The following is a 19,387-nucleotide window of genomic DNA, read 5'->3' as shown; positions in this document are numbered from 1 at the left end:
AGTGGGCTTTGTATTTGTATGATAAGTATAGCAAAGATTTAACAACAAACAAGATGGAATTTTCAAGACAAATTTTAAAGTAGCCACCCTGACATACAGTACCATTACTGTCCAACTATAACCCTGTTGACAAAAACATTCATCTCAGGCTGCTACGAATCACGAAGACAGGCTCATCACCTTCTCTCCACTTTGGGATCGGTCTTGTTGGAGAAAAGATTCAGAACCGTGAAACCTTGCCCCAGGGCCTGTTGCGAACCATCTGACCTTGTTGACAATGCCACCAGCTCCAAAACCAACACGTTGCTGTGCAACCGCAGAGACGTATGGAAGTACAGGGTCTGGAGGAGAGGAGAATGTTATCAATGGATTCTTATGATCAGATTGCATACAGACAAATCTAAAGTTTCTAAAGGCTACTGTAGAAACTGAAAGTCTGTCCTGTATGAACAGCACATTGAAGCAAATGTTTTGAAAATGTCTCTGGTGATTAGACTGATAGCTGTTGTACCTTCCATCCAATAAAGCTCATGTGAATTTGCAAATATAAAATGCTAGTTGTACAGCCTTTCACATCTTGTAGTAAATAATCATCATCACGAGACCTTTGAGTTCAAAAAATCTGTTTAGCATAATAACATGAAATAACATGAAAACTAATGGTAGCTAGAGCAAGTTGGTTGTACTAAACATGTTGTTAGGTACAAAGAAATTGCGTTCCTGGAAAAAAAAAAAATCTTTCATTGCTGTGGTGTGTTGCTTTTGATTTTCTCTATCACTCTCCATCCTGCAGTTCCCTTAAAAGAGTAGTCAAAAACCCAAGATTGACAGGATAACCCGACTGTGGAGGATTTGACATCACACATCTCACATTCATGCGTGTCTGACCCTCTGCTGAATAGACTTACAAAGGTTTAACCTTGCTATTTTTACTTGCATTCATTCAAGCCTTTTGGGAGACTCTTTGTAGTCTGTACCAGGTAGTTGTGATGGTAATTGTTTCCACACTCTGCCATTCAAATTGAAAATAATAGACAAACCAACAGCACAGAATCTCACTCATTTACATGTAGAAAGGTCTGAATATGAGATTCACAAATTATCCATCTGATATTGCCCCCTGTGTAATATATTATTCTTCAAAAATATAAATAAGATTGTTGCATTTTCATCATGCAATTCATCCTGGTGGACGACCCAGCTATCAGTCACCACAGAGCTATACTATGCATTTCAATTAAGAAACCAAACCATCCATTCATTTTCTATACAGCTTCTCACTTGAGTCATTTTCGAGCCATTAGGTTAAACCACTTGTTCAAAATATTGGTTATATAAAAGAGGCAGTGGTTAGCACGTCCGCCTCCCAGTACTGAGAACTCGGGTTCGAGTCCAGGCTCCAGCCTTCCTGGGTGGAGTTTGCATGTTCTCCCCGTGACCGCGTGGGTCTTCTCCGGGTACTCCGGTCTCCTCCCACATTCCAAAGACATGCATGGCAGGTTAATTGGGCGCTCCGAATTGTCCCTAGGTGTGCTTGTAAGTGTGGATGGTTGTTCATCTCTGTGTGCCCTGCAATTGGCTGACAACCAGTTCAGGGTGAACCCCGCCTACTGCCCAAAGCCAGCTGAGATAGACTCCAGCACCCCCCGCGACCCTTGTGAGGAATAAGCGGTCAAGAAAATGGATGGATGGATGGATGGATGGATGGATGGATGGATGGATGGATGGATGGATGGATAAAAAAGGCATTTTGAGACAAACATGAGTCATCTGACACCATCGAAAAGGTCTAGGCCATCCAGATCTTGTTTATGTCATGTTATTTCAATTAGATAAAAATCTCTCCATTTGATCAACATGTCCAAATAAATAAAATAAGCACTCACCCCAAAGGAAAAAAAAACATACAAGTGGAAACTAACTTGGTACCTTCAGTATGAATACATGATCTATTGTTCTGGAGATGGCATCTTAGTGTTCCTTTCTGTGCTCACTCCACAGTGTTGTGTGTAACTAACTACATCTTCAGATTAGTCTGGCTCAGTCAATCCAATGTTATCTAAGTTCATGTTACTTCTCCACATTAATTAAGGTAAAATGGTCACTCACATTTGACTCGACATATTGCAACAATCCAAATTATGTAGAATGCATAATTCCAGTGTATTTTTTGTAGGGAAAAAAATTGAAAAAATCAAAATAAAAATACAAATGTGGCCATCTGCATAACCTATACAACTCAATTGAAGAATAAAAAAAATAAGATTGCATTTTTAGAAGAAGCCTGAAGGTTATGCGCTGACTGGCATTTGAAAATGTTCATAATTCTCTCCACATAGACGAAGGCCCCATTTCCATCTGAATGAAAATAGCCAGATGCTGCCAACACCATATTGACTGCAGGTATGGTGCTGAGCAGTGATGTTTTTATCAGAGGTGGGCATCGTCTTTGACTGGAATTGATGATTGATGGAAGTACCCACCTTTTGGCGTGTTCTTCAGCACTTTCAGCGAATGCTTGATAATGCAAAACCTTGAAAAACGAGTGAAGCAGGAATACTTCTGTCGATTGTGGGGAGTACACACGGTCCTTCTCAATCTGTGTTTTGTGAAGGCTTCGCATTATCAAACATTTGCTGAATGGTGGGCACAACCATCAATTCCAGTCAAAGACGATGCCCACCTCTGGTGTTTATGCCACATATACTTTTTGGTGCTATGGCTGAAAAGTTCCACTTTGGTTACATCAGATCATAATACATTTTTCCACGTGTTTGGGAGAGTAAATTGTGTTCAAACATATGTTATCAAGTAGACAGGAGATTTTTTTGTCACGTACTAACTGAGTCAGCTTAATTGTGGAAATATTTTGAAATACATTATTTATTTTTATCCTTTTATCTTTTAATCACGAAAAAGGAATTCAAGATTTTTTTTTTATATATCCACTAGAAATTAGGGATGTAACGATATCCAAACATCACAATACAATATTATCAAGATATGAAGGTCATGATGCGATAATTATCACAATATTGTGGTGAGGTTGTCGATATAAAAAAAGGTCACAATATTGTAAAAAACAAAATAAAATAAAAAATAAAAAAAAAGAGCTCATTCCTAACAGCATACAATCTCTAATAACACTTAATATTGAGGCACTTACTTGCTAATGCATGCACACTGAGTTCCTCCACATATTGACTCGGTTCACAAACATATTATGTTCCCCTACATCTGACAATTAGCGTGTCTAAACATAGAAGGGCCAAAACATGCCTTGTGAAAATTAAACTGCACTAAAAAAAAAAAAAAAAGCCACCAGAGGGCGCTAGAACTGCACAAATGGAAATCAACCGGCTTTTTTAACAGATGTGCTGCTTTTAAATATTGTGAACATGACTACGACAATATTGTGGCAGTTTTAATATCGCTATATCACGATATTGCCGTTATCGTTACATCCCTACTAAATAGTATGCAGTATACAATATATTTGCTTACTTGCAATGAAGGCAGTGTTGCCAACTTAGCGACTTTCTCTCTAAATTTGGCGACTTTCCAGAGCCTTTGGACAACTTTTTTTGTCAGACGCAACCAGCAACAAATCTAGCAACTTTTTTTCTGGCGTTCTTTAGGGTGTTTTTTACATGCAAATGACCAATTATGCAAATTAGGTAATGACATCATTTAGTGACTTCTGAAATTTTCCTGACTGGGGATTTGGCAACAAATGAAGGCACTTATAACTATCCTTTTATGTTGTGAATTGAATTGAGAAATGTTTCAAGCATTTTACTTTTCATGATAGTGTGTTTCACAAAATTTGATATCATTTGAGAAATATGACAGAAACCAAAGGGTGAAGGTTAATGAAACTAAACAATCTTATTGTTGAACAATATAATCACGTATATATTGAACAAAATAAAATGTATTTGAATGAAAAATTCAAAATATGTGGATTTCATGGCCGATTATCAGGCCATAATGACAGAGGACAAACAATTTTTGGTAGATATGCAAGAGAAACTTGAAGAAGATGAGTTCAAGGAACATGTAGTTTTGAGTGATGAGTCCACTTTTCACACAAATGACAAAGTCAATAAGCATAATGTTTGTATTTGGAGTAAAGAAAATCTGGAGTACCAAATTGATGTGTACCTTGTCCGAGGTTGAGCGCATATTGAATATTTATGAAATCAGCTATGAAATCCACATTTTGGAATTTTTCGTTCGAAATTGAACAATTTTTTCTTTTCTTTTTTTTTTCTTTTTTTTTTTTTTACTCAACATTAAGCCTTTTAGTTTCATTAACCTTGACCGTTTAGTTTCTGCCATATTTACATCCCGATTGATATAAAATTTTATGAAACACCCTCTACAATTGTGATTTTTTTTTTTTTTTTTTAAGAAAAAAAAAAGATATATTAACTATACGGCCATGATGAAAGTGCTTTAAAGGGGAGAAAATGATTTTCCAACATTCAACATTCTACATAATGACTGAATTGTTAGTAAAGGTGTTGTGATGTGTTCATTTTTTTGGCCTCTTCTTATTTATTGATTTATTAATGGTTGATTAAACATGCAGCGTGTTCCTGCCAAATCTAAGAAACCAGCAGGAGGGTTAAAGGAAACAGCCTTCAGGCAATTCCCTATAATACAGCCCGGGTTTCTCCCCACCATGTCTGTCAGTCAGTATTCAAAGACCCCCATGCAATTTCCGTTCCCAAACAGAAGCCACATCTTTGACCGAACTTTTCTTGAACCTTTGCAAATACAGTACAGTATATTGTCATTGATCATTTCACAAGAGATAGACAAGAGTCCATGACCCAGGGTAGTCGAGATGTGGACATTGTTCCTGACAGATTTCCAAGTGAAAATGCTAATTTCTTTTTCATCTATCTCACTGCTGTGATACGTGTCCAAATTGATTCTCTTGCAATTTCTAGCAAAGAGAAAGAAAACAGAAATAAGGCTGGGTGAGAAAAAGTCCCATGGAGCACTTGCTCAAAATAACAGAAAAAAAATCTCATCAAAGATAGTTTTTGGCCAGCTAGTTTTAAATATGATAACAGACGAGCTAGGAAAAATGAATCAATCACAGTAATACCTCAAAAGTTGAGCCTGCGGTTGTAGAATTGTTCAGAAAAAAATTTTCTTCAAAAGTCTCCCCAAAACAAGTTGTTTTGGGCAAGGACAGCTGCCCTTGGGTACAAAGTAGCCGGAAGCGGCGCTGACAGTCAGCTTCACCCTCAAAGTGCTTCACATGGTTGCCTCATTCACACGTTCAATCTTCCGCTCAAGGACAGGCTAGCTGCAGTTATGACAACGACCTGGGCCTCTGTGATGGGCCCGTTTACATGTTTTCACACAAATTCTCAGGTCATACATGCATGAGCATGTGGCAGAGATTAAAGCCTAATGTTTTGCAGCATTGGTAAAATTTATCTTTTGATGCATTATGTAAGCTTATTCAGATTATCTACAAACTCCCACTTCACTGGTGACTTCCACGTGACTACATTCTGAGATTTTGCTATTAAAAGGCAAAAAGTTCTATGAAGATATGTAAGGATGTTCACTCAAGAGAATTCTCGGCCGTGAAGCATTCATACTAGTTTTGGCACGTATTCCGAATCCCAACAAATATAATAGTGAGTGAAAGAAAAGTCATTCGGCACAAAATCAGCAGGTTACGTTTCACTCAAAGTGCAATGCTTTGGCTGTCACTAGGTTTGGAGAGATGAGATAGTTGTGTGGATGAGAGGGAAATTCTACAGCTGTCAGTGAATTTGGAGAGATGAGACGTTTGTGTGGATGAGAGATGGGGGAAACTACAGGGGCTTCCTTTAAAATAACTGTGTGACTGCACCAGAGCTGCTACAAGTCAGCCTGGACAATGGGCATACACATCAGCAGACACACACTGAGAATAAAAAAATAAATAAAACTTAAATTAGTATTTTATTATAAGATTTCTATTTGTAATTAAACCAAATTTTGGCTAACTCCTCATGAACAAATTACTTCAACTTTTACTCAAATTACTGTGGCTTTCTGCCTTTTCCAGAGGTTCAGTAGCATTTAGATTAGGACAGTAATTTGTTCTTAGCCATTCTCAAGTGTTTTTAGTTCTATGTAATAGGTCCTTATTCAGTTAGTGGACACGTCACCTGCTGCTGTTGCCAAGTTTTCTGACTGATTGAGAAATTTAACTTGTTGAGCAAAAACAGGAAACAACAACAAAATCTTCAGTTGCATTAAAAAAAGTAAGATTCCAGTAGTTTATCAATACTTTTGTCCAGTGTTCATTAATTGATATTTCAGTGTTGTGCATTATTTCAACCATCGGTTATTTCAATTACCGTAATCACAGTGACCATACGTATAGGACCGTTTGACTTTGTGCGTCACCAATGCACAAACATGTGTCCCCACTGAACGAAGGTTTTCTTTTGATCACAATGATAATAATGAATTTGAACATTGTACTTTACTTTATGTAATACATGGTCTCGTTACACATGATACCAGAAAATAACTTACATCACTTTTAATGCTTCCTCAGACCTTCAAGCTATATATGTTATGTTATGTTATGTTATGTGTTATGTTATGTGTTATGTTGTGTTGTGTTGTGTAAGGAAAAAATAAGAAATTGAATGGATCAGAGAACAAAATGGATGGATGGATGGATGGATGCCTGCAATCGAGCCTACAATGATGATTGCTTACTTTTTTTTTCTTTTTCTTTTTTTTTTCTTTTTAGTAACAATGAACGGTTGCCTGTCTCTTGAGATGAGCTATGGATAAATGAAGGGTGGAAAAGTTGTCATACAGAAAACAGAGAGTGGAAAAAAAAAAAAACAGATGGTGGACCAGGAGAAGCTGATCTATCAGCCGAAAGACGACTACAGCAATTACTGAATTCACAGCCCAATTATTTGAAATCCCTCCAATGATGCAAATGATAGCCAGCAAAAACAGAGCTATAAATGCATAAAAGACTTGTCTATTTAAGTACATTATTAACATTTGTGGCATGAGCAAAAAACTTATGATATGAGATTACTGGAGATTACAGATCAGTGAGTGATGTTGACCATTGAATTGATAAAACATATGAAGTATCAAAGTAAGCAACCAGAAAATTCCAGAGAAATGTTGGTTTATTATTTTGCCATTCTTGTCATTGAAGAGCACGCAACACAAAGTGAGCTGGACTTATGTGTAAAAATTCGAGCTAATTACTTTTTCGTGTTAAGGCATGTTTTAACACTGCATTTTTTTAAGGTTTTAGCATTTGTGGTGCCCATAATCGGTCAGAATAAAAATGCTTTGGGGGGCCGATTATGACAGAAATTGTCAGTGAGTGATTTTATGGGCAATTAACTGATTAACGTCAAGCTTGTAAATGCCTTTTGGTTGACAGCAACCATGTTTTTGAGCTGATCTTGCATTTTTATTTTTAGATCTGTATGCCAGTAAACCCTAGGCTTTGTGTCAAGCCTTGGAAAGCACATTTAAAAATACACTGAAGAATGACAAGTATTATATGTGGACCAAATGACATGAAATTCACAATGGTTTATGTCCACCACCTAAAAGCCAACAATTGTAGTTGTGAGTAGTGTTGTTCCGATACCGATACTGGTATCGGCAGAGGTGCCGATACTGCATTAAAATAAAATAGTGGTATCGGTGAGTACTCACAAGTAACATGCCGATACCATTAATTCCAACGCTAATATAGGATTTTGGATGCAGCATCTTGTGTCTTGCTGGTGCACGACATTCACTGGTAATGTGACATGACGATCTAACATATCCTATTGGCCCTTGAATGACAGCTTTTTCATGTTGAGGAAAAAAAAACGTAAGTATCGGTATGGTATCTGTATCGGCCGATACTGCAAAGCTGGGTACCGGTATCGGGGGCCAAATAGCGGTATCGGAACAACACTAGTTGTGAAGTACTTACTGTTTGGCATTCATGTTGCCCCTTAGATTGGGAGAAACAAAAAACATTCAGGGGACATGGCAAAACATGCGTTTTGAAGATCTCCCTAACGGTTTTTAATGCTAGGATTAATCTTCAATGAGTTATGGCCAGTAAAATTGCATGTATAGTATTACATACTATAAAGTGACCCTTCTAAGCAAGCAAGTCAAATGCTCACCACTGGAAATGGGGTTTGTAAGGCAAATAAATAAATAAAATAAATAAATTAATTAATACATAAATAAATAAATAAATAAATAAATAAATACATAAATAAATAAATAAATAAATGCCATTGCAGTGGGCAACTGGGCACTGGGCAGTTTTCACAATGTAAGATCCAAAGCTAGTAATCAGCAAATGAAACAAATATATAAATTAAAATACCGTATTTTTCGGATTATAAATCACAGTTTTTTTCATAGTTTGGCCGGGGGTGCGACTTATACTCTGGTGCGACTTATGTGTGAAATGAACACATTATTATATAATTTCACGTTATTTTCACACTAAACCGCAAGAGGGCGCTCTAGGCCTGTGTTGATAAGTTCAACATTGCCGGTAGAAGAAGGAGCGGCCATCGTCTACCTCCCGAGTTGGGGGAGTTGTTTAAAAGTGACACCGAGGATGGAGATTTCATTGGATTTAGTGATTTGGAGTGAAACTGATAGTTTGGTGAACTTGTTAGCATGTTCTTTATGCTAGAGTTATATGAATAACTTGTAGTGATGGGAACATAATTCACCCACGGAACGTTGGGACAAAGGGAGATTTCTGGGTGGGAAGGTTTTGTTATGTGGAAAAGGGGAGTTAGCATGTTAGCTTCTAGCTGAGTGGGGAGTTGCTGTTAAGACCTCAGAAGCTGATGTCAATAAAATGCCAGCATTTGGCTCCGTGCTTTAACACTCCGCCTCCGACTCCCGTCACTGCTCGCTACAAACTCTTAATGTTACGTCGTTACTGACATTACCAGGCATGTCAGTCATGTAACGTTAGTATACCGTACACTTATTCAGCCTGTTGTTCTCTCTTTTATTTTTATTTTAAATTGCCTTTCAAGATGACATGTATGTTTTTGGTGTTGGATTTTACCAAATAAATTTCCCCCAAAAATGCGACTTGTACTCCAGTGCAACTTATATATGTTTTTTCCTTCTTAATTATGCATTTTTTGGCTGGTTCGATTTATAATCCGGAGCGACGTATAATCCGAAAAATACGGTACGTAAATGCAGAAGCAAGCAGAATTCAGATGAGACGTAGACACTAACAAAGATGGATGATAGCTCTAAAACCGACTTGGAAGAAACAAATGATTCTGAAAACTGACTAAAAGGTCCAGAGGGAATGTGAGCCTCTTGACTTACAGAAGTCCTAACAGGCACTACACACCTGATCACAACACCATCCAGTCTGAAGTACAGAGGCAAAAACAAGGAAACCCAAAGCAATCCAGATTAGAATATTTCCTTGTCCAGTCACAGTGCAAACTTACATTACCATCACTGACACAGCCTCCCATTATACACGTTTGCACTTCCTCTGGTGTGCCCAGTGCTACACATGATGCCAAGGAAAAAATAACATAGCCTACATAATGAAACATCTAGGGTTTAGCCAACCACAGATTGCAGTTCTCACTTGGTAAAGTCTTGCTTTTTCACCCAGGTTTTTGTCTCCTGACATTTAGTCGGTCTGAAATGCCCCACAGTCAGTCCGCAGGCACCGTGTGCGTGCGCGTGCGTCTGTGCGTGCATGCAGCGGGAATGCAAGTGGCGCACAACTATCTAAAGTGTTTAAGAAGATAAGTGGAACACTGGAAATATCCAGGCCCAAAATGTTTAAATCTAAGTGATCGTTAATAGCAGTAAAGTACAGTATAAATCTGAAGTCAAATACTCCTGAAGTCAAATCATTCTAAATGTGACTTAAATCCATCATACTAGCTCTTCCTACTATTTTGGACTCACTCATCTAACTAAACGAGGTAGACAAATGTTACAGTTTGCAGTTCTACACAACTGCTAAATACTTGATATGCACAGTAAATAACAATGTTAAACAAACACAGTTCTAATAAAAAAAATACTGTAAATAAAAAAAGGATACAGCTATTGTACAAGATACCATTAATAATGTAAAAGAAAACAGTATCCAAAGTGACTGAAACATTGTATGCATAAGATACATATGGGGAATAAAAACATTAAATGTCAACCGGTGTTATAAGAGAAACAATATAGCATACTGTATTTGGTTCTGTGCAATATTTTCCTCCAATATGCATGAACATATGCAAACAGATGCAACAAATCTACAAACATCGAAGAAATGGTGAAAAATATTGTGTTCTGTATGTTGCCATCATTTCAAAGTAGTCAAGTTATTCAGTCATTTGTAAACCCCGCCAAAACAAATCATTTTTGTACTAATTCTAATACTGAATTCTTGTGAGAACAGGCTTCACCATGACACCAGAACTGAGCTAATAGAACGAATAATATTTCCAAAGCATACAAAACAACAATCCAAAACAATTCAACTGAACCTATAGAGCACTTTAAAAACAAATACAAAATCTATACAGTACATTTCAGAAAAATATTGAAGTGATGTCCCTATACCTGTGCCTGCTGCTGTCATTGCACGTCTTGTTACTTTCATACTTTCATACTTGTTTTTCACACGGATGGCATCGTTGTTGCCTCCGTATCAGTTCTTTTGACAGACAAACAGTAAAAGAACCTCCACATGTCTCACCCACTTTAACTAAAACATCAGGCCATGTGGCCATTGAATTCCCTTAAATTCTCCGTGTGTAGCTGTGTGGTGCAGGGTGTGCCATTCCAAAGTGTAAAGCTGTTAAGCAGCAGCTGCTCCACTAGATGTTTTGTCCCTTTGGAGCTGAAATATTGATCAGTTCTCCAGCAGCCCTCGCAGACTTCGCCCCCACCCTCCCCATGTATAATTGAAGTGTATAACTCTCTCTCTCTCGCTGTGTGTGTGTGGTATGCCAGTTGGGAGAAGGAATTAAGCACAGAGGTACCCGGAAAGCCTCTCTGTGCTGCCATAGCGGCTCCTTTGTCCATCAATCATAAAGCTTTTTCAGACAGAGGATTTCATGGGCTCGCTACATTTACTGAAGGGAGTGTCATACCTTGTGAAAGAACACCGAGAACAGAAGACAAAAAAAAACACAAACACTCGATACGGGTTCACGGCTGGTCATTTATCGGCGCACTTAGCAGTTTAAAGCATGACTCCTCTAGGTCGTTTTGGGCTAATGAGCTTTCATACCAGATGGCAAGTCAACTGGCCGCTTTTATATGGCTGGTGCTGTTTCTAAATTGTAATCCCAGAAAAGCGAGGATTTGGCCACAGTCCACCGGATCTATTGGACTTTCTTGCCAACACTAACAAACAATTCACAACTGATTTTCTTCAAACTTTCAAGGAGTTCTGACGCAGAAGCCCTATTGCACTGATGTCTAATCCAATCATTGTCATTAAATGGAACAGTTTACACATAGATGACGTAACTTCAGTTATGTGTAACCTAGCTTTTCTAATCAATTGTGATGGAAATGCAAAAATGGAGCGCCAACAAGGAAGGAACTTTAAGATTGTTGTTCAATCAGACCATAACACAATCTCCCAAATAAATTTGGAAAATGTGATATGGTTTGATGAAAGCAAGGTTTGAAATTGTTTGGCAATTCTAAAAGGTAAGCTTGGTGCAAACATAACAAAGCTCATCACTAAAAGAACAGATCGTATCTACAATGGCAACATCCTGCTTTGGGTGTTAGACAAGGTGAAAGGAATTACGAACCGTTCCAAATAGAGGTTGGGCGAAAAAAACAAATAATAACCCAAAGTTATGCAGCTTTTCTACCCCACAGTACCGGCACTACTCAGGTAAGCTTCACTTGCCTTAAAACAGCACAACCAAAACCTCAGCGAAGCAAACCACAATTTGTCGCAGTAAGACTTACGAACAAAATTACTATGGGAGGGGCAAAACTGGTTTCAGAGCTCTTCTTATCGTTGCTTCTTTTTTAGAATGTCAGCACTCTGCCTGCTGATACTTTCAACTGATTTCCCCCACTAGTAATTAGTGATTGCTTTGCATTTGCATGACTACACTCGGTCGCAGTGTTCTCCAAATGTAGGGAAAAAAAACATTACAAATTCCTTCGTCTCATCATTATTTCTTACAGCACAACTACAAAGATTAACTCCTACTTGAGAAGCAAGTCCCCCAATCATTTTCTAAGCAAATATTAGTCTTAACAGAAATAGCATCTTAATAATTAAAATATAATTCATAGAAAATGTTTACATCTAAACACATTTCCACAGTTATGTTTGTACAGTTTTCTGAAGGGTGCAATTGGTGTCAATAAAAAAAAATACATAGATATATATATATTAAAAAAAAAGAAAGAAAGAAAGAAAAGGCTATGAATAATGACTCCCTGTATGAGAATTGCTGAAAGAGGCTAAATGTTGTAAAGCCCTCCATAAACTTACAATATGATCTACACAGTCACCGATGTACGGCAAGCACAGCAATGCAAGTGCAAATACATTTTGGCTCACAATGTGAGCCCAATGACACTGGCTGAGCAGCAAACATTTGTCCTGATTTATACAACTCAGTGCAATGTTTGATAGGAAAAAACTGCCAGTTGAATGTGATGTTATACATACGGAGATAAGATACATAATATACATGCATAATCAGCATGTACAACATTTTCAATTCAAGTGTAATAAAACCTTTTCTTTAAAAAAAAAAAAAAAGAGCCACATTCTATTAAGTGCAAGTGACAAAGTTTAAATTGCTGCGCTTATGTCAAAGATGTACAAGTACCAGTTATCAGGAATAACACCAGGACAGAAAAAGAAATATGGAATGATACTCAGTAGAGAGCTAAACAATGCTGCTGACTTGTTTTTTCATCATATGTGCTGAATCACTAACCAATTTGTACCTGATGCAAGTGGACTGTAATAGGGTAAAGTGGAAAAAGACATACATCTTCATTCTTCACCTTTACACAGATCTGGACCAATTCTTTCTACAAAATCAGCCAAAGTCTTAATGATCGATACAGGAATCACCTGTTCCTTTATAATACGTAACCGTAACTACCGGTACTAAGACACCCCCACCCCCAATCCCCCAATGGAATTCAAATTGCCATACGTACTGGATTAACAGAACAAAATTTCAAGTAGAAAAGTATAGGAGAAAAGAGAAAAACTACAACATAAAGCTTTAAGGGCTTATTGGTGTGAACTACATAATGCAGGCTAAAGATAGATAGGCCACCAATAGTGATTTCACAATTAGTCACATGAAGAGACTTCATATGCTCATTGCGATATAGATATATGGGTCATTTGTTTTAGAATTCTAATTTGAATTGTTTTTTCTCCAACATAACCCTATAGGTGCTACAGATTAAATAAAATACCAACATAGACATAACATTTGCATAGGATCCTGCTCTTTATTGAATTACTGGATTAAATAGATGTAAACATGAGATGACTGACAGACGAGTCCAGGCGTCAGTGTGTACAGCACCTCTGACCCAAAGTCAACTGGGATACACTCTAGCTCACCTGCAACCCGAATAAGCACAAGCAGTAAAGAAAATGGATGGACGATGAATAGTCAGGTAGCAGAAAACATTCTGCTTCAATTCCAAGTTGTTTTCTCTCAAGGACATGCATTCTATATACAGTAATAAAAAAAAATAATAACAACTCTCAGAAACGTCTTTTGTGATTAGAAGTGTTGACATGAAATTAATCTCACCTCTCCTTTAAGCACTTGAAGAAAAGGGCATAGCTTCCTCCATTGTTGCTATTGAGCAAACACGCTTGAATAGACATGATTCGTGCTTGCAATCAAAAAGGCAAAACAGTGAGGTTTGCAAAATGTGCCAGAGTCAGGAGACCAGTTTTTCTTCAGCTGTATTATACTTTTGTGGGTTTCGATTCTATAGGAAAACATCTTTTAACAGCTCCAATTTGCAATGTTATTGTGGGCCTCCATTTCATGATTGCAACAACGTCTGAACTAGGGCTGGGTATTGCCGCTAACCTCACGATACAATACGTATCACGATACAGGTGTCACGATACGATACATATTGCGATACGTATGTATCCCAATACATGAACCTCAAGGCGATAGGTATCCCGATATTTTACATTAATTGACTTGCATTTTAGAATAACAGTCATATGTATACCTAAAGGATATGTTTATTATGCTGGATGACAAAAATATTTTTGTTAGCAGCTCTTCTGGTTTACCACCAAGTGGCATGCCTGGTCTAAATGTGCACACGCTGCAGAGCAAGAAGCAGCTTTCACAGACACACCGGGAACATTTATTAATCGGCATGAGCCGATACGAGCAAAAATATCAAAGTATTAAAATGACAGCTCTAAAATGTGCATATTTTAAATATTTGGGGAAATAAAAACAGCATTTTTTTCATGTAACACATTTTATTTCGTTTTTTTTTTTTTTTAAATAAGATATAGGAAAATTGGTACATTGAGACACGTGCCATGTTAAGTTTATAAGTACATAGTTAATATTCTTCCTCTGCTTTCATTTTTCTTAGCAAGACACAGTGTCCAATCACTGGTGAGCTATTTTTGCATTAATTGAAGGCAATTAACTTCAAAGACGCTGCTGTTTTTTTTTGTTTTTTTTTGTTTTTTTAAGTACAATGCAAGCTGCAAAGGCAAACAACTGTCTATTTAAAGTTAACGAGCAATATCAATTCTGATGCCTGCGTATCGATACGTGTATTGTAATGAGGCCCGCAACGATATATTACCGTATCGATTTTTTGAGCACACCCCTAGTCTGAATCGTCTTAACTTTAAAACCACTGTATTCTCAACAGAATGCCCTTTTATAAACAAAGGTAGCCAAACTGGATGATGATTAATGTATGCTCTCGTCTTTGAGCAGAGTTTTGGCACACCACAACAAAATGAAACCCACCAATGAATTAGAGATGGACATTACTAGAAATAATTGATCATTTTTGGTCTTTAAGACAAGGCCAAGAATACGGATTTCACATTTGGCAGCAACCAATTGGTGGCTTAGCTTTACGTATAGCCATATATTGCTGAAGTTGAGCATAGTGGGAGCATATTGCAACACCAAATCTAGCTGCCAGACAAACCGATAGAAAGTAAATGAAGTCATGTTTCATTAATAAAGTACTACAAATCAGTATAGCAAGGGTAACAAGAATCAGTTGCCTGGAGTTTAATTATTCTCTAGCAGCGAGTTCATGCATTTAAATGTTCTGTTCGTCTATTTTACTACGCTTGTTTTCTTTTGTTTAATTAAGATAACAATATTTTCAAATAACCATCCTTTACAATTAATTCAACAAAGGAATGGGGCATTATAAACAGATAAGCAGAACTGGAGGACGGACACCAGGCATTTTGTGTCTTTCTTCGCATGTGGCTGTTTGAAGAAATAATAATGACTTTTATGGAACATTTAAGACTTGAGAACAGTAAATCATTTTTGCAGTTCTTTCGAGTCCCATTTTGTGTTGCCAGCTTCACCCCTTCGGTACAGTAGAGTACCACTCCAGTCAATACCCAAGAGTAATGCACAGATCAGCTATTTTGTTCCCCAACACAACTTTTCTAAGTGAGGGGGGGAATTATGGACAATACCAAACCATACTGTAGTATGTAAGGACTTTTGTATTGACAAGTGTGGTAGAATTGAATGATCAGACCAAATGAAGTTCATGTAATTGTTTATTTTAGATATTGCAAGCATAATTTTCTCCATTAGTTCATGTCTACTATAGCGTTTGGAAACCAGTAAACACAAAGTTTACCTGTAAAGGAGCAAAACTTGGCCTTTTTTTTTTCTGAAGCAAGGCTCAAGGCCTGACAATGTCGCAGGTCAGGGAATAAATCTGCAGCTCCATGTGAAGACGGTTAAATGAGGTGATCACAGACAGATAATATGGAAAGAGTCACATTTTTCCTTTTGGACCCATTGCTTTCAGTTGATCCATTTTGTGTCATTTTTGGCACAACATTGCCCTCTGCTGTTTAGTCCTTTAGTTGGTGTTAACACGGGAAACATCTCTATGGAATCAAAGAATCATTCATGGCTTACGTTTTAAACAGTCATATTCAATGTTTTAGTTTTTTATTAATTAATATAAGTATCCAATATTAAATATGTTGTTTTTTTGTAAAGTGACCTTGGATGCTTACAAATATAATGTGTTGCAGCTATTATTGTTCTTGTAATATAGTTTAAGACAGATAGAGAAATAGAGAACAGTGTTTCACAACTTTTTGAGGAAAATTAACAAGTATTTCAATAATCAATTGTCATTTCTTTATATATTATTTGGGATGGCTGGGAGAAACTAACACTGTTCTAATTTCCTGTTTCCATATCATCTGTGTGCTTTGTAAGGCGCTTGCAAATAATTATTATTTTTCTTAGTTATTATCATCAGTATGATAATAACTAAGAGACACTGACAATAAGATTTGGTATTGAAAAAAAATTTGTCATTGTGAAAAAATCAGCATTGACATTGAAACAAGTATTGGCATTGTAAAAAGGTTGTATTAAAAATTAAAATACAAACAAAAAACACTGAAAAAACACTATTTTCTTGAACCATATTTTTTTTGTATTATGATGTCTTTTTCAATGCCAATCTGCTGATTTTTTTACGCTTTCTCTCTTTTTTTCTTCTCGAGTGTCACGGTTTTTCCAGTTTAAACTCTCTGGTTTTCAGTTTCACTTCCCTTTTTTTTTTTTTTTCAGTTTCAACTTATTGGCAGTGTTTTAACATGGAGGGGCGGGGTCGGGTTTGGGGGCGTGGCTTTGACCACGAGACCGCCTTCCATACATATATTTTACATATTTAGCTAGCGTGTTAAGTGGTTTACTACAGAAACATTAACACTGACGCCACAAGGTTATATATAGAAAAAACACAGACTTACAGGCGGTTTAGGAGTTCCTGGTGAACTTTTGTATCCACGAGTCTCTGACAATATGCCACAGGGAATTCACGTATGCCTTTAGTCAACAGAGGGCTCGCTCTCCTCTCCGGAAAAGCTGGAAGGCGTTGTCGTGGTCAAAGCCCTGCCCCAAACTCCACGCCCGGCCCTCCACGTTAAAAAAAAAAAAAAAAAAAAATGCCAATAAGTTAAAACTGAAAAAAAGAGAAGTGAAACTGAAAAACCGTGTCACTCGAGGAAAAAAAAAAAAAAAGAGAGAGAGAGAGAGAGAGAGAGAGAGAGAGAGAGAGAGAGAGAGAGAGAGAGAGAGAGAAAACTTAAAAAAAAATAAATAAATCTGCAGATTGGCATTGAAAAAGACATCATAATACAAAAAATATGGTTAAAGAAAATAGTTTTGGGGTTTTTTATGTTTGTATTTTATTTTTTAATACAATGTCAATACTTGTTTCAATGTCAATGCAGCTTTTTCCACAATTACATTTTTTTTCCAATACCAAATCTTATTGTCAGTGTTGTTGCTCCACACATTACAACACTTTCTAACAATAAATATAAAACATAAACACTGAGTAAGAATGGTAGTTAAAGGGTTATATTGAATTTCCTGAAGTGCAGCCTTGCATACAAAACTGCCTCTGAAAAAAAAAAAAAAAGAATCTGTGTGCTCGTTTTCCAGGCATAAGTCTAATAAAACAAGGCTTGACAAGAAATGTAACAGAAATCCTCACTGTTAAGACATCTTGTTTCGTAGTCTCACTTTAGTCACTGTACATCTCTGCCTTTCTCACAATATTAAAACCGATCCGTCATAGCTGACTGTGGGAGGTTGGAGAGGCCCCTGCAGCTTCCTTTTAATATTATTTGGATATCAAACGGCAATTTGCCAGTCGTAAAGACCGGTTGGAATATGTTCTTGCTGCACAAAAAAGGAAGGCCAAGCCCACTTTATCATCCCAATAGGATATGGTTTGCCTTCTATTATTATTTTTCTCCCTCGATGGATAATAGAATCCAGACGCTTGTTGTGGGTCTTATATGCAGGTGATGATGATTATGGTAGATAAGCGAAAAGCCTGAACAGGTTCATCAGATCAGATCATGATCATCCAGCAAGAGAATCATGTACAGTACTAAGAAATTGTGTGACACATTTAACAACTAGCCACTGCTGCAGGTATTATTTTCCATTCAAGAAGTGTAAGTCTTTTGAAAATGAGCAAAATGCATAAGAGCTCAGCAGTGCAACTTTTCAGATGTTTGACCTCAATGTATTCAGATATGTGGAAAAAAAAAAGTAATGAGAGCTCTGATACTTGTGAAGAACCATTTTTAACCAGCAAATTATAACACAGCACATGACTGATAGCCCCTTAACAAGAAACCCTGGACAGGATACAATGTTTAGACTTCCCCATGATACTCCGTCCAGTTAGGTTCAGGCAAAGTCAGTTCCTTTATATTAACATTAGAATCAGACGGAATATTTGACAAAGCTCTCTTGTATGGGATTCTCAGTATATTGTGCAAGTGCAGCAAATGTACTTCCAACTAGGGAATTGTGTTGCCCTCCACCAAACGCATTTCATGCAACAAGGACAAGTTATGATAAATAAGTGTGACCTCAACTGATGAGCACCATTAATCATATCATTTATGAATACACTAATTAGATAAAACATGTGCTGCATGTCTCATTAAATGGATCATGATTACAGATGCTCGTGTAGATAAATGGTTACTGGCTTATCACAGTGCATCAGCAGTAAATCATCTAAATTAATCGTGCGCCCAACAATGAGCAATACCAATACAAGAGCTGTATCAAATATTCTACGAGGCGATAATGTTCCATATTGATTGTCAGAGAGGTATTCAATTAAAAATGTATATTATTGTGGTTGTAGTTTTCTGTCCTGTGTCATGGGAGCTTTGTCTGATATTTTGGTTACCCCAATGATTAATATGAGCAAGTCAGAAAAAAAAAAAAATCATGAGTGCCATTTACTATGATATGGGAAGCGCCAGTTGTGAAACAATCATAAGACTTTTTCTGATTGATCATTTTGATAACCACTCAGCAGACCAAATATATACACATGCAGTAAACACTTTCCTTACCTTCCATGTAACAAACCAGCAGGATAACAATGGGCCACTTGAACAATTAGCGCGACAGAAACGCTTCATAGACTACACGGAACTTCTAAATACAGTTATTGTAACCTTGAAATGAAAGTAAATGTAATAATGTATAAACATATGCTAATATATGTTCAGTATTTAAAGGCCCGGTCTGCTGTTTTCACTCAG

The 19,387-nt window shown here is 37.1% G+C and overlaps 1 protein-coding gene across 3 annotated transcripts in view; it reads right to left on the bottom strand.

The window, feature by feature from the left end:
• nphp4 (nephronophthisis 4) overlaps positions 1-19,387 on the bottom strand; it is a 154,916-nt gene that overhangs the window by 131,242 nt on the left and 4,287 nt on the right. For 2 of the 3 annotated variants that reach the window (XM_077514891.1, XM_077514892.1), the window contains exon 3: positions 181-341. The exons of the other annotated variant lie outside the window; for it this stretch is intronic. In XM_077514891.1, coding sequence (XP_077371017.1) covers positions 181-341 — 161 coding nt within the window. The remainder of the gene's footprint in view (positions 1-180; positions 342-19,387) is intronic. 3 annotated transcript variants of the gene reach the window in all.

Source organism: Festucalex cinctus, chromosome 2 (assembly GCF_051991245.1).
Source record: "Festucalex cinctus isolate MCC-2025b chromosome 2, RoL_Fcin_1.0, whole genome shotgun sequence".
NCBI lineage: Eukaryota > Metazoa > Chordata > Actinopteri > Syngnathiformes > Syngnathidae > Festucalex > Festucalex cinctus.
The sequence above is the reverse complement of the archived record's forward strand: the minus strand, read 5'-3'. Positions and strand labels throughout refer to the sequence as shown.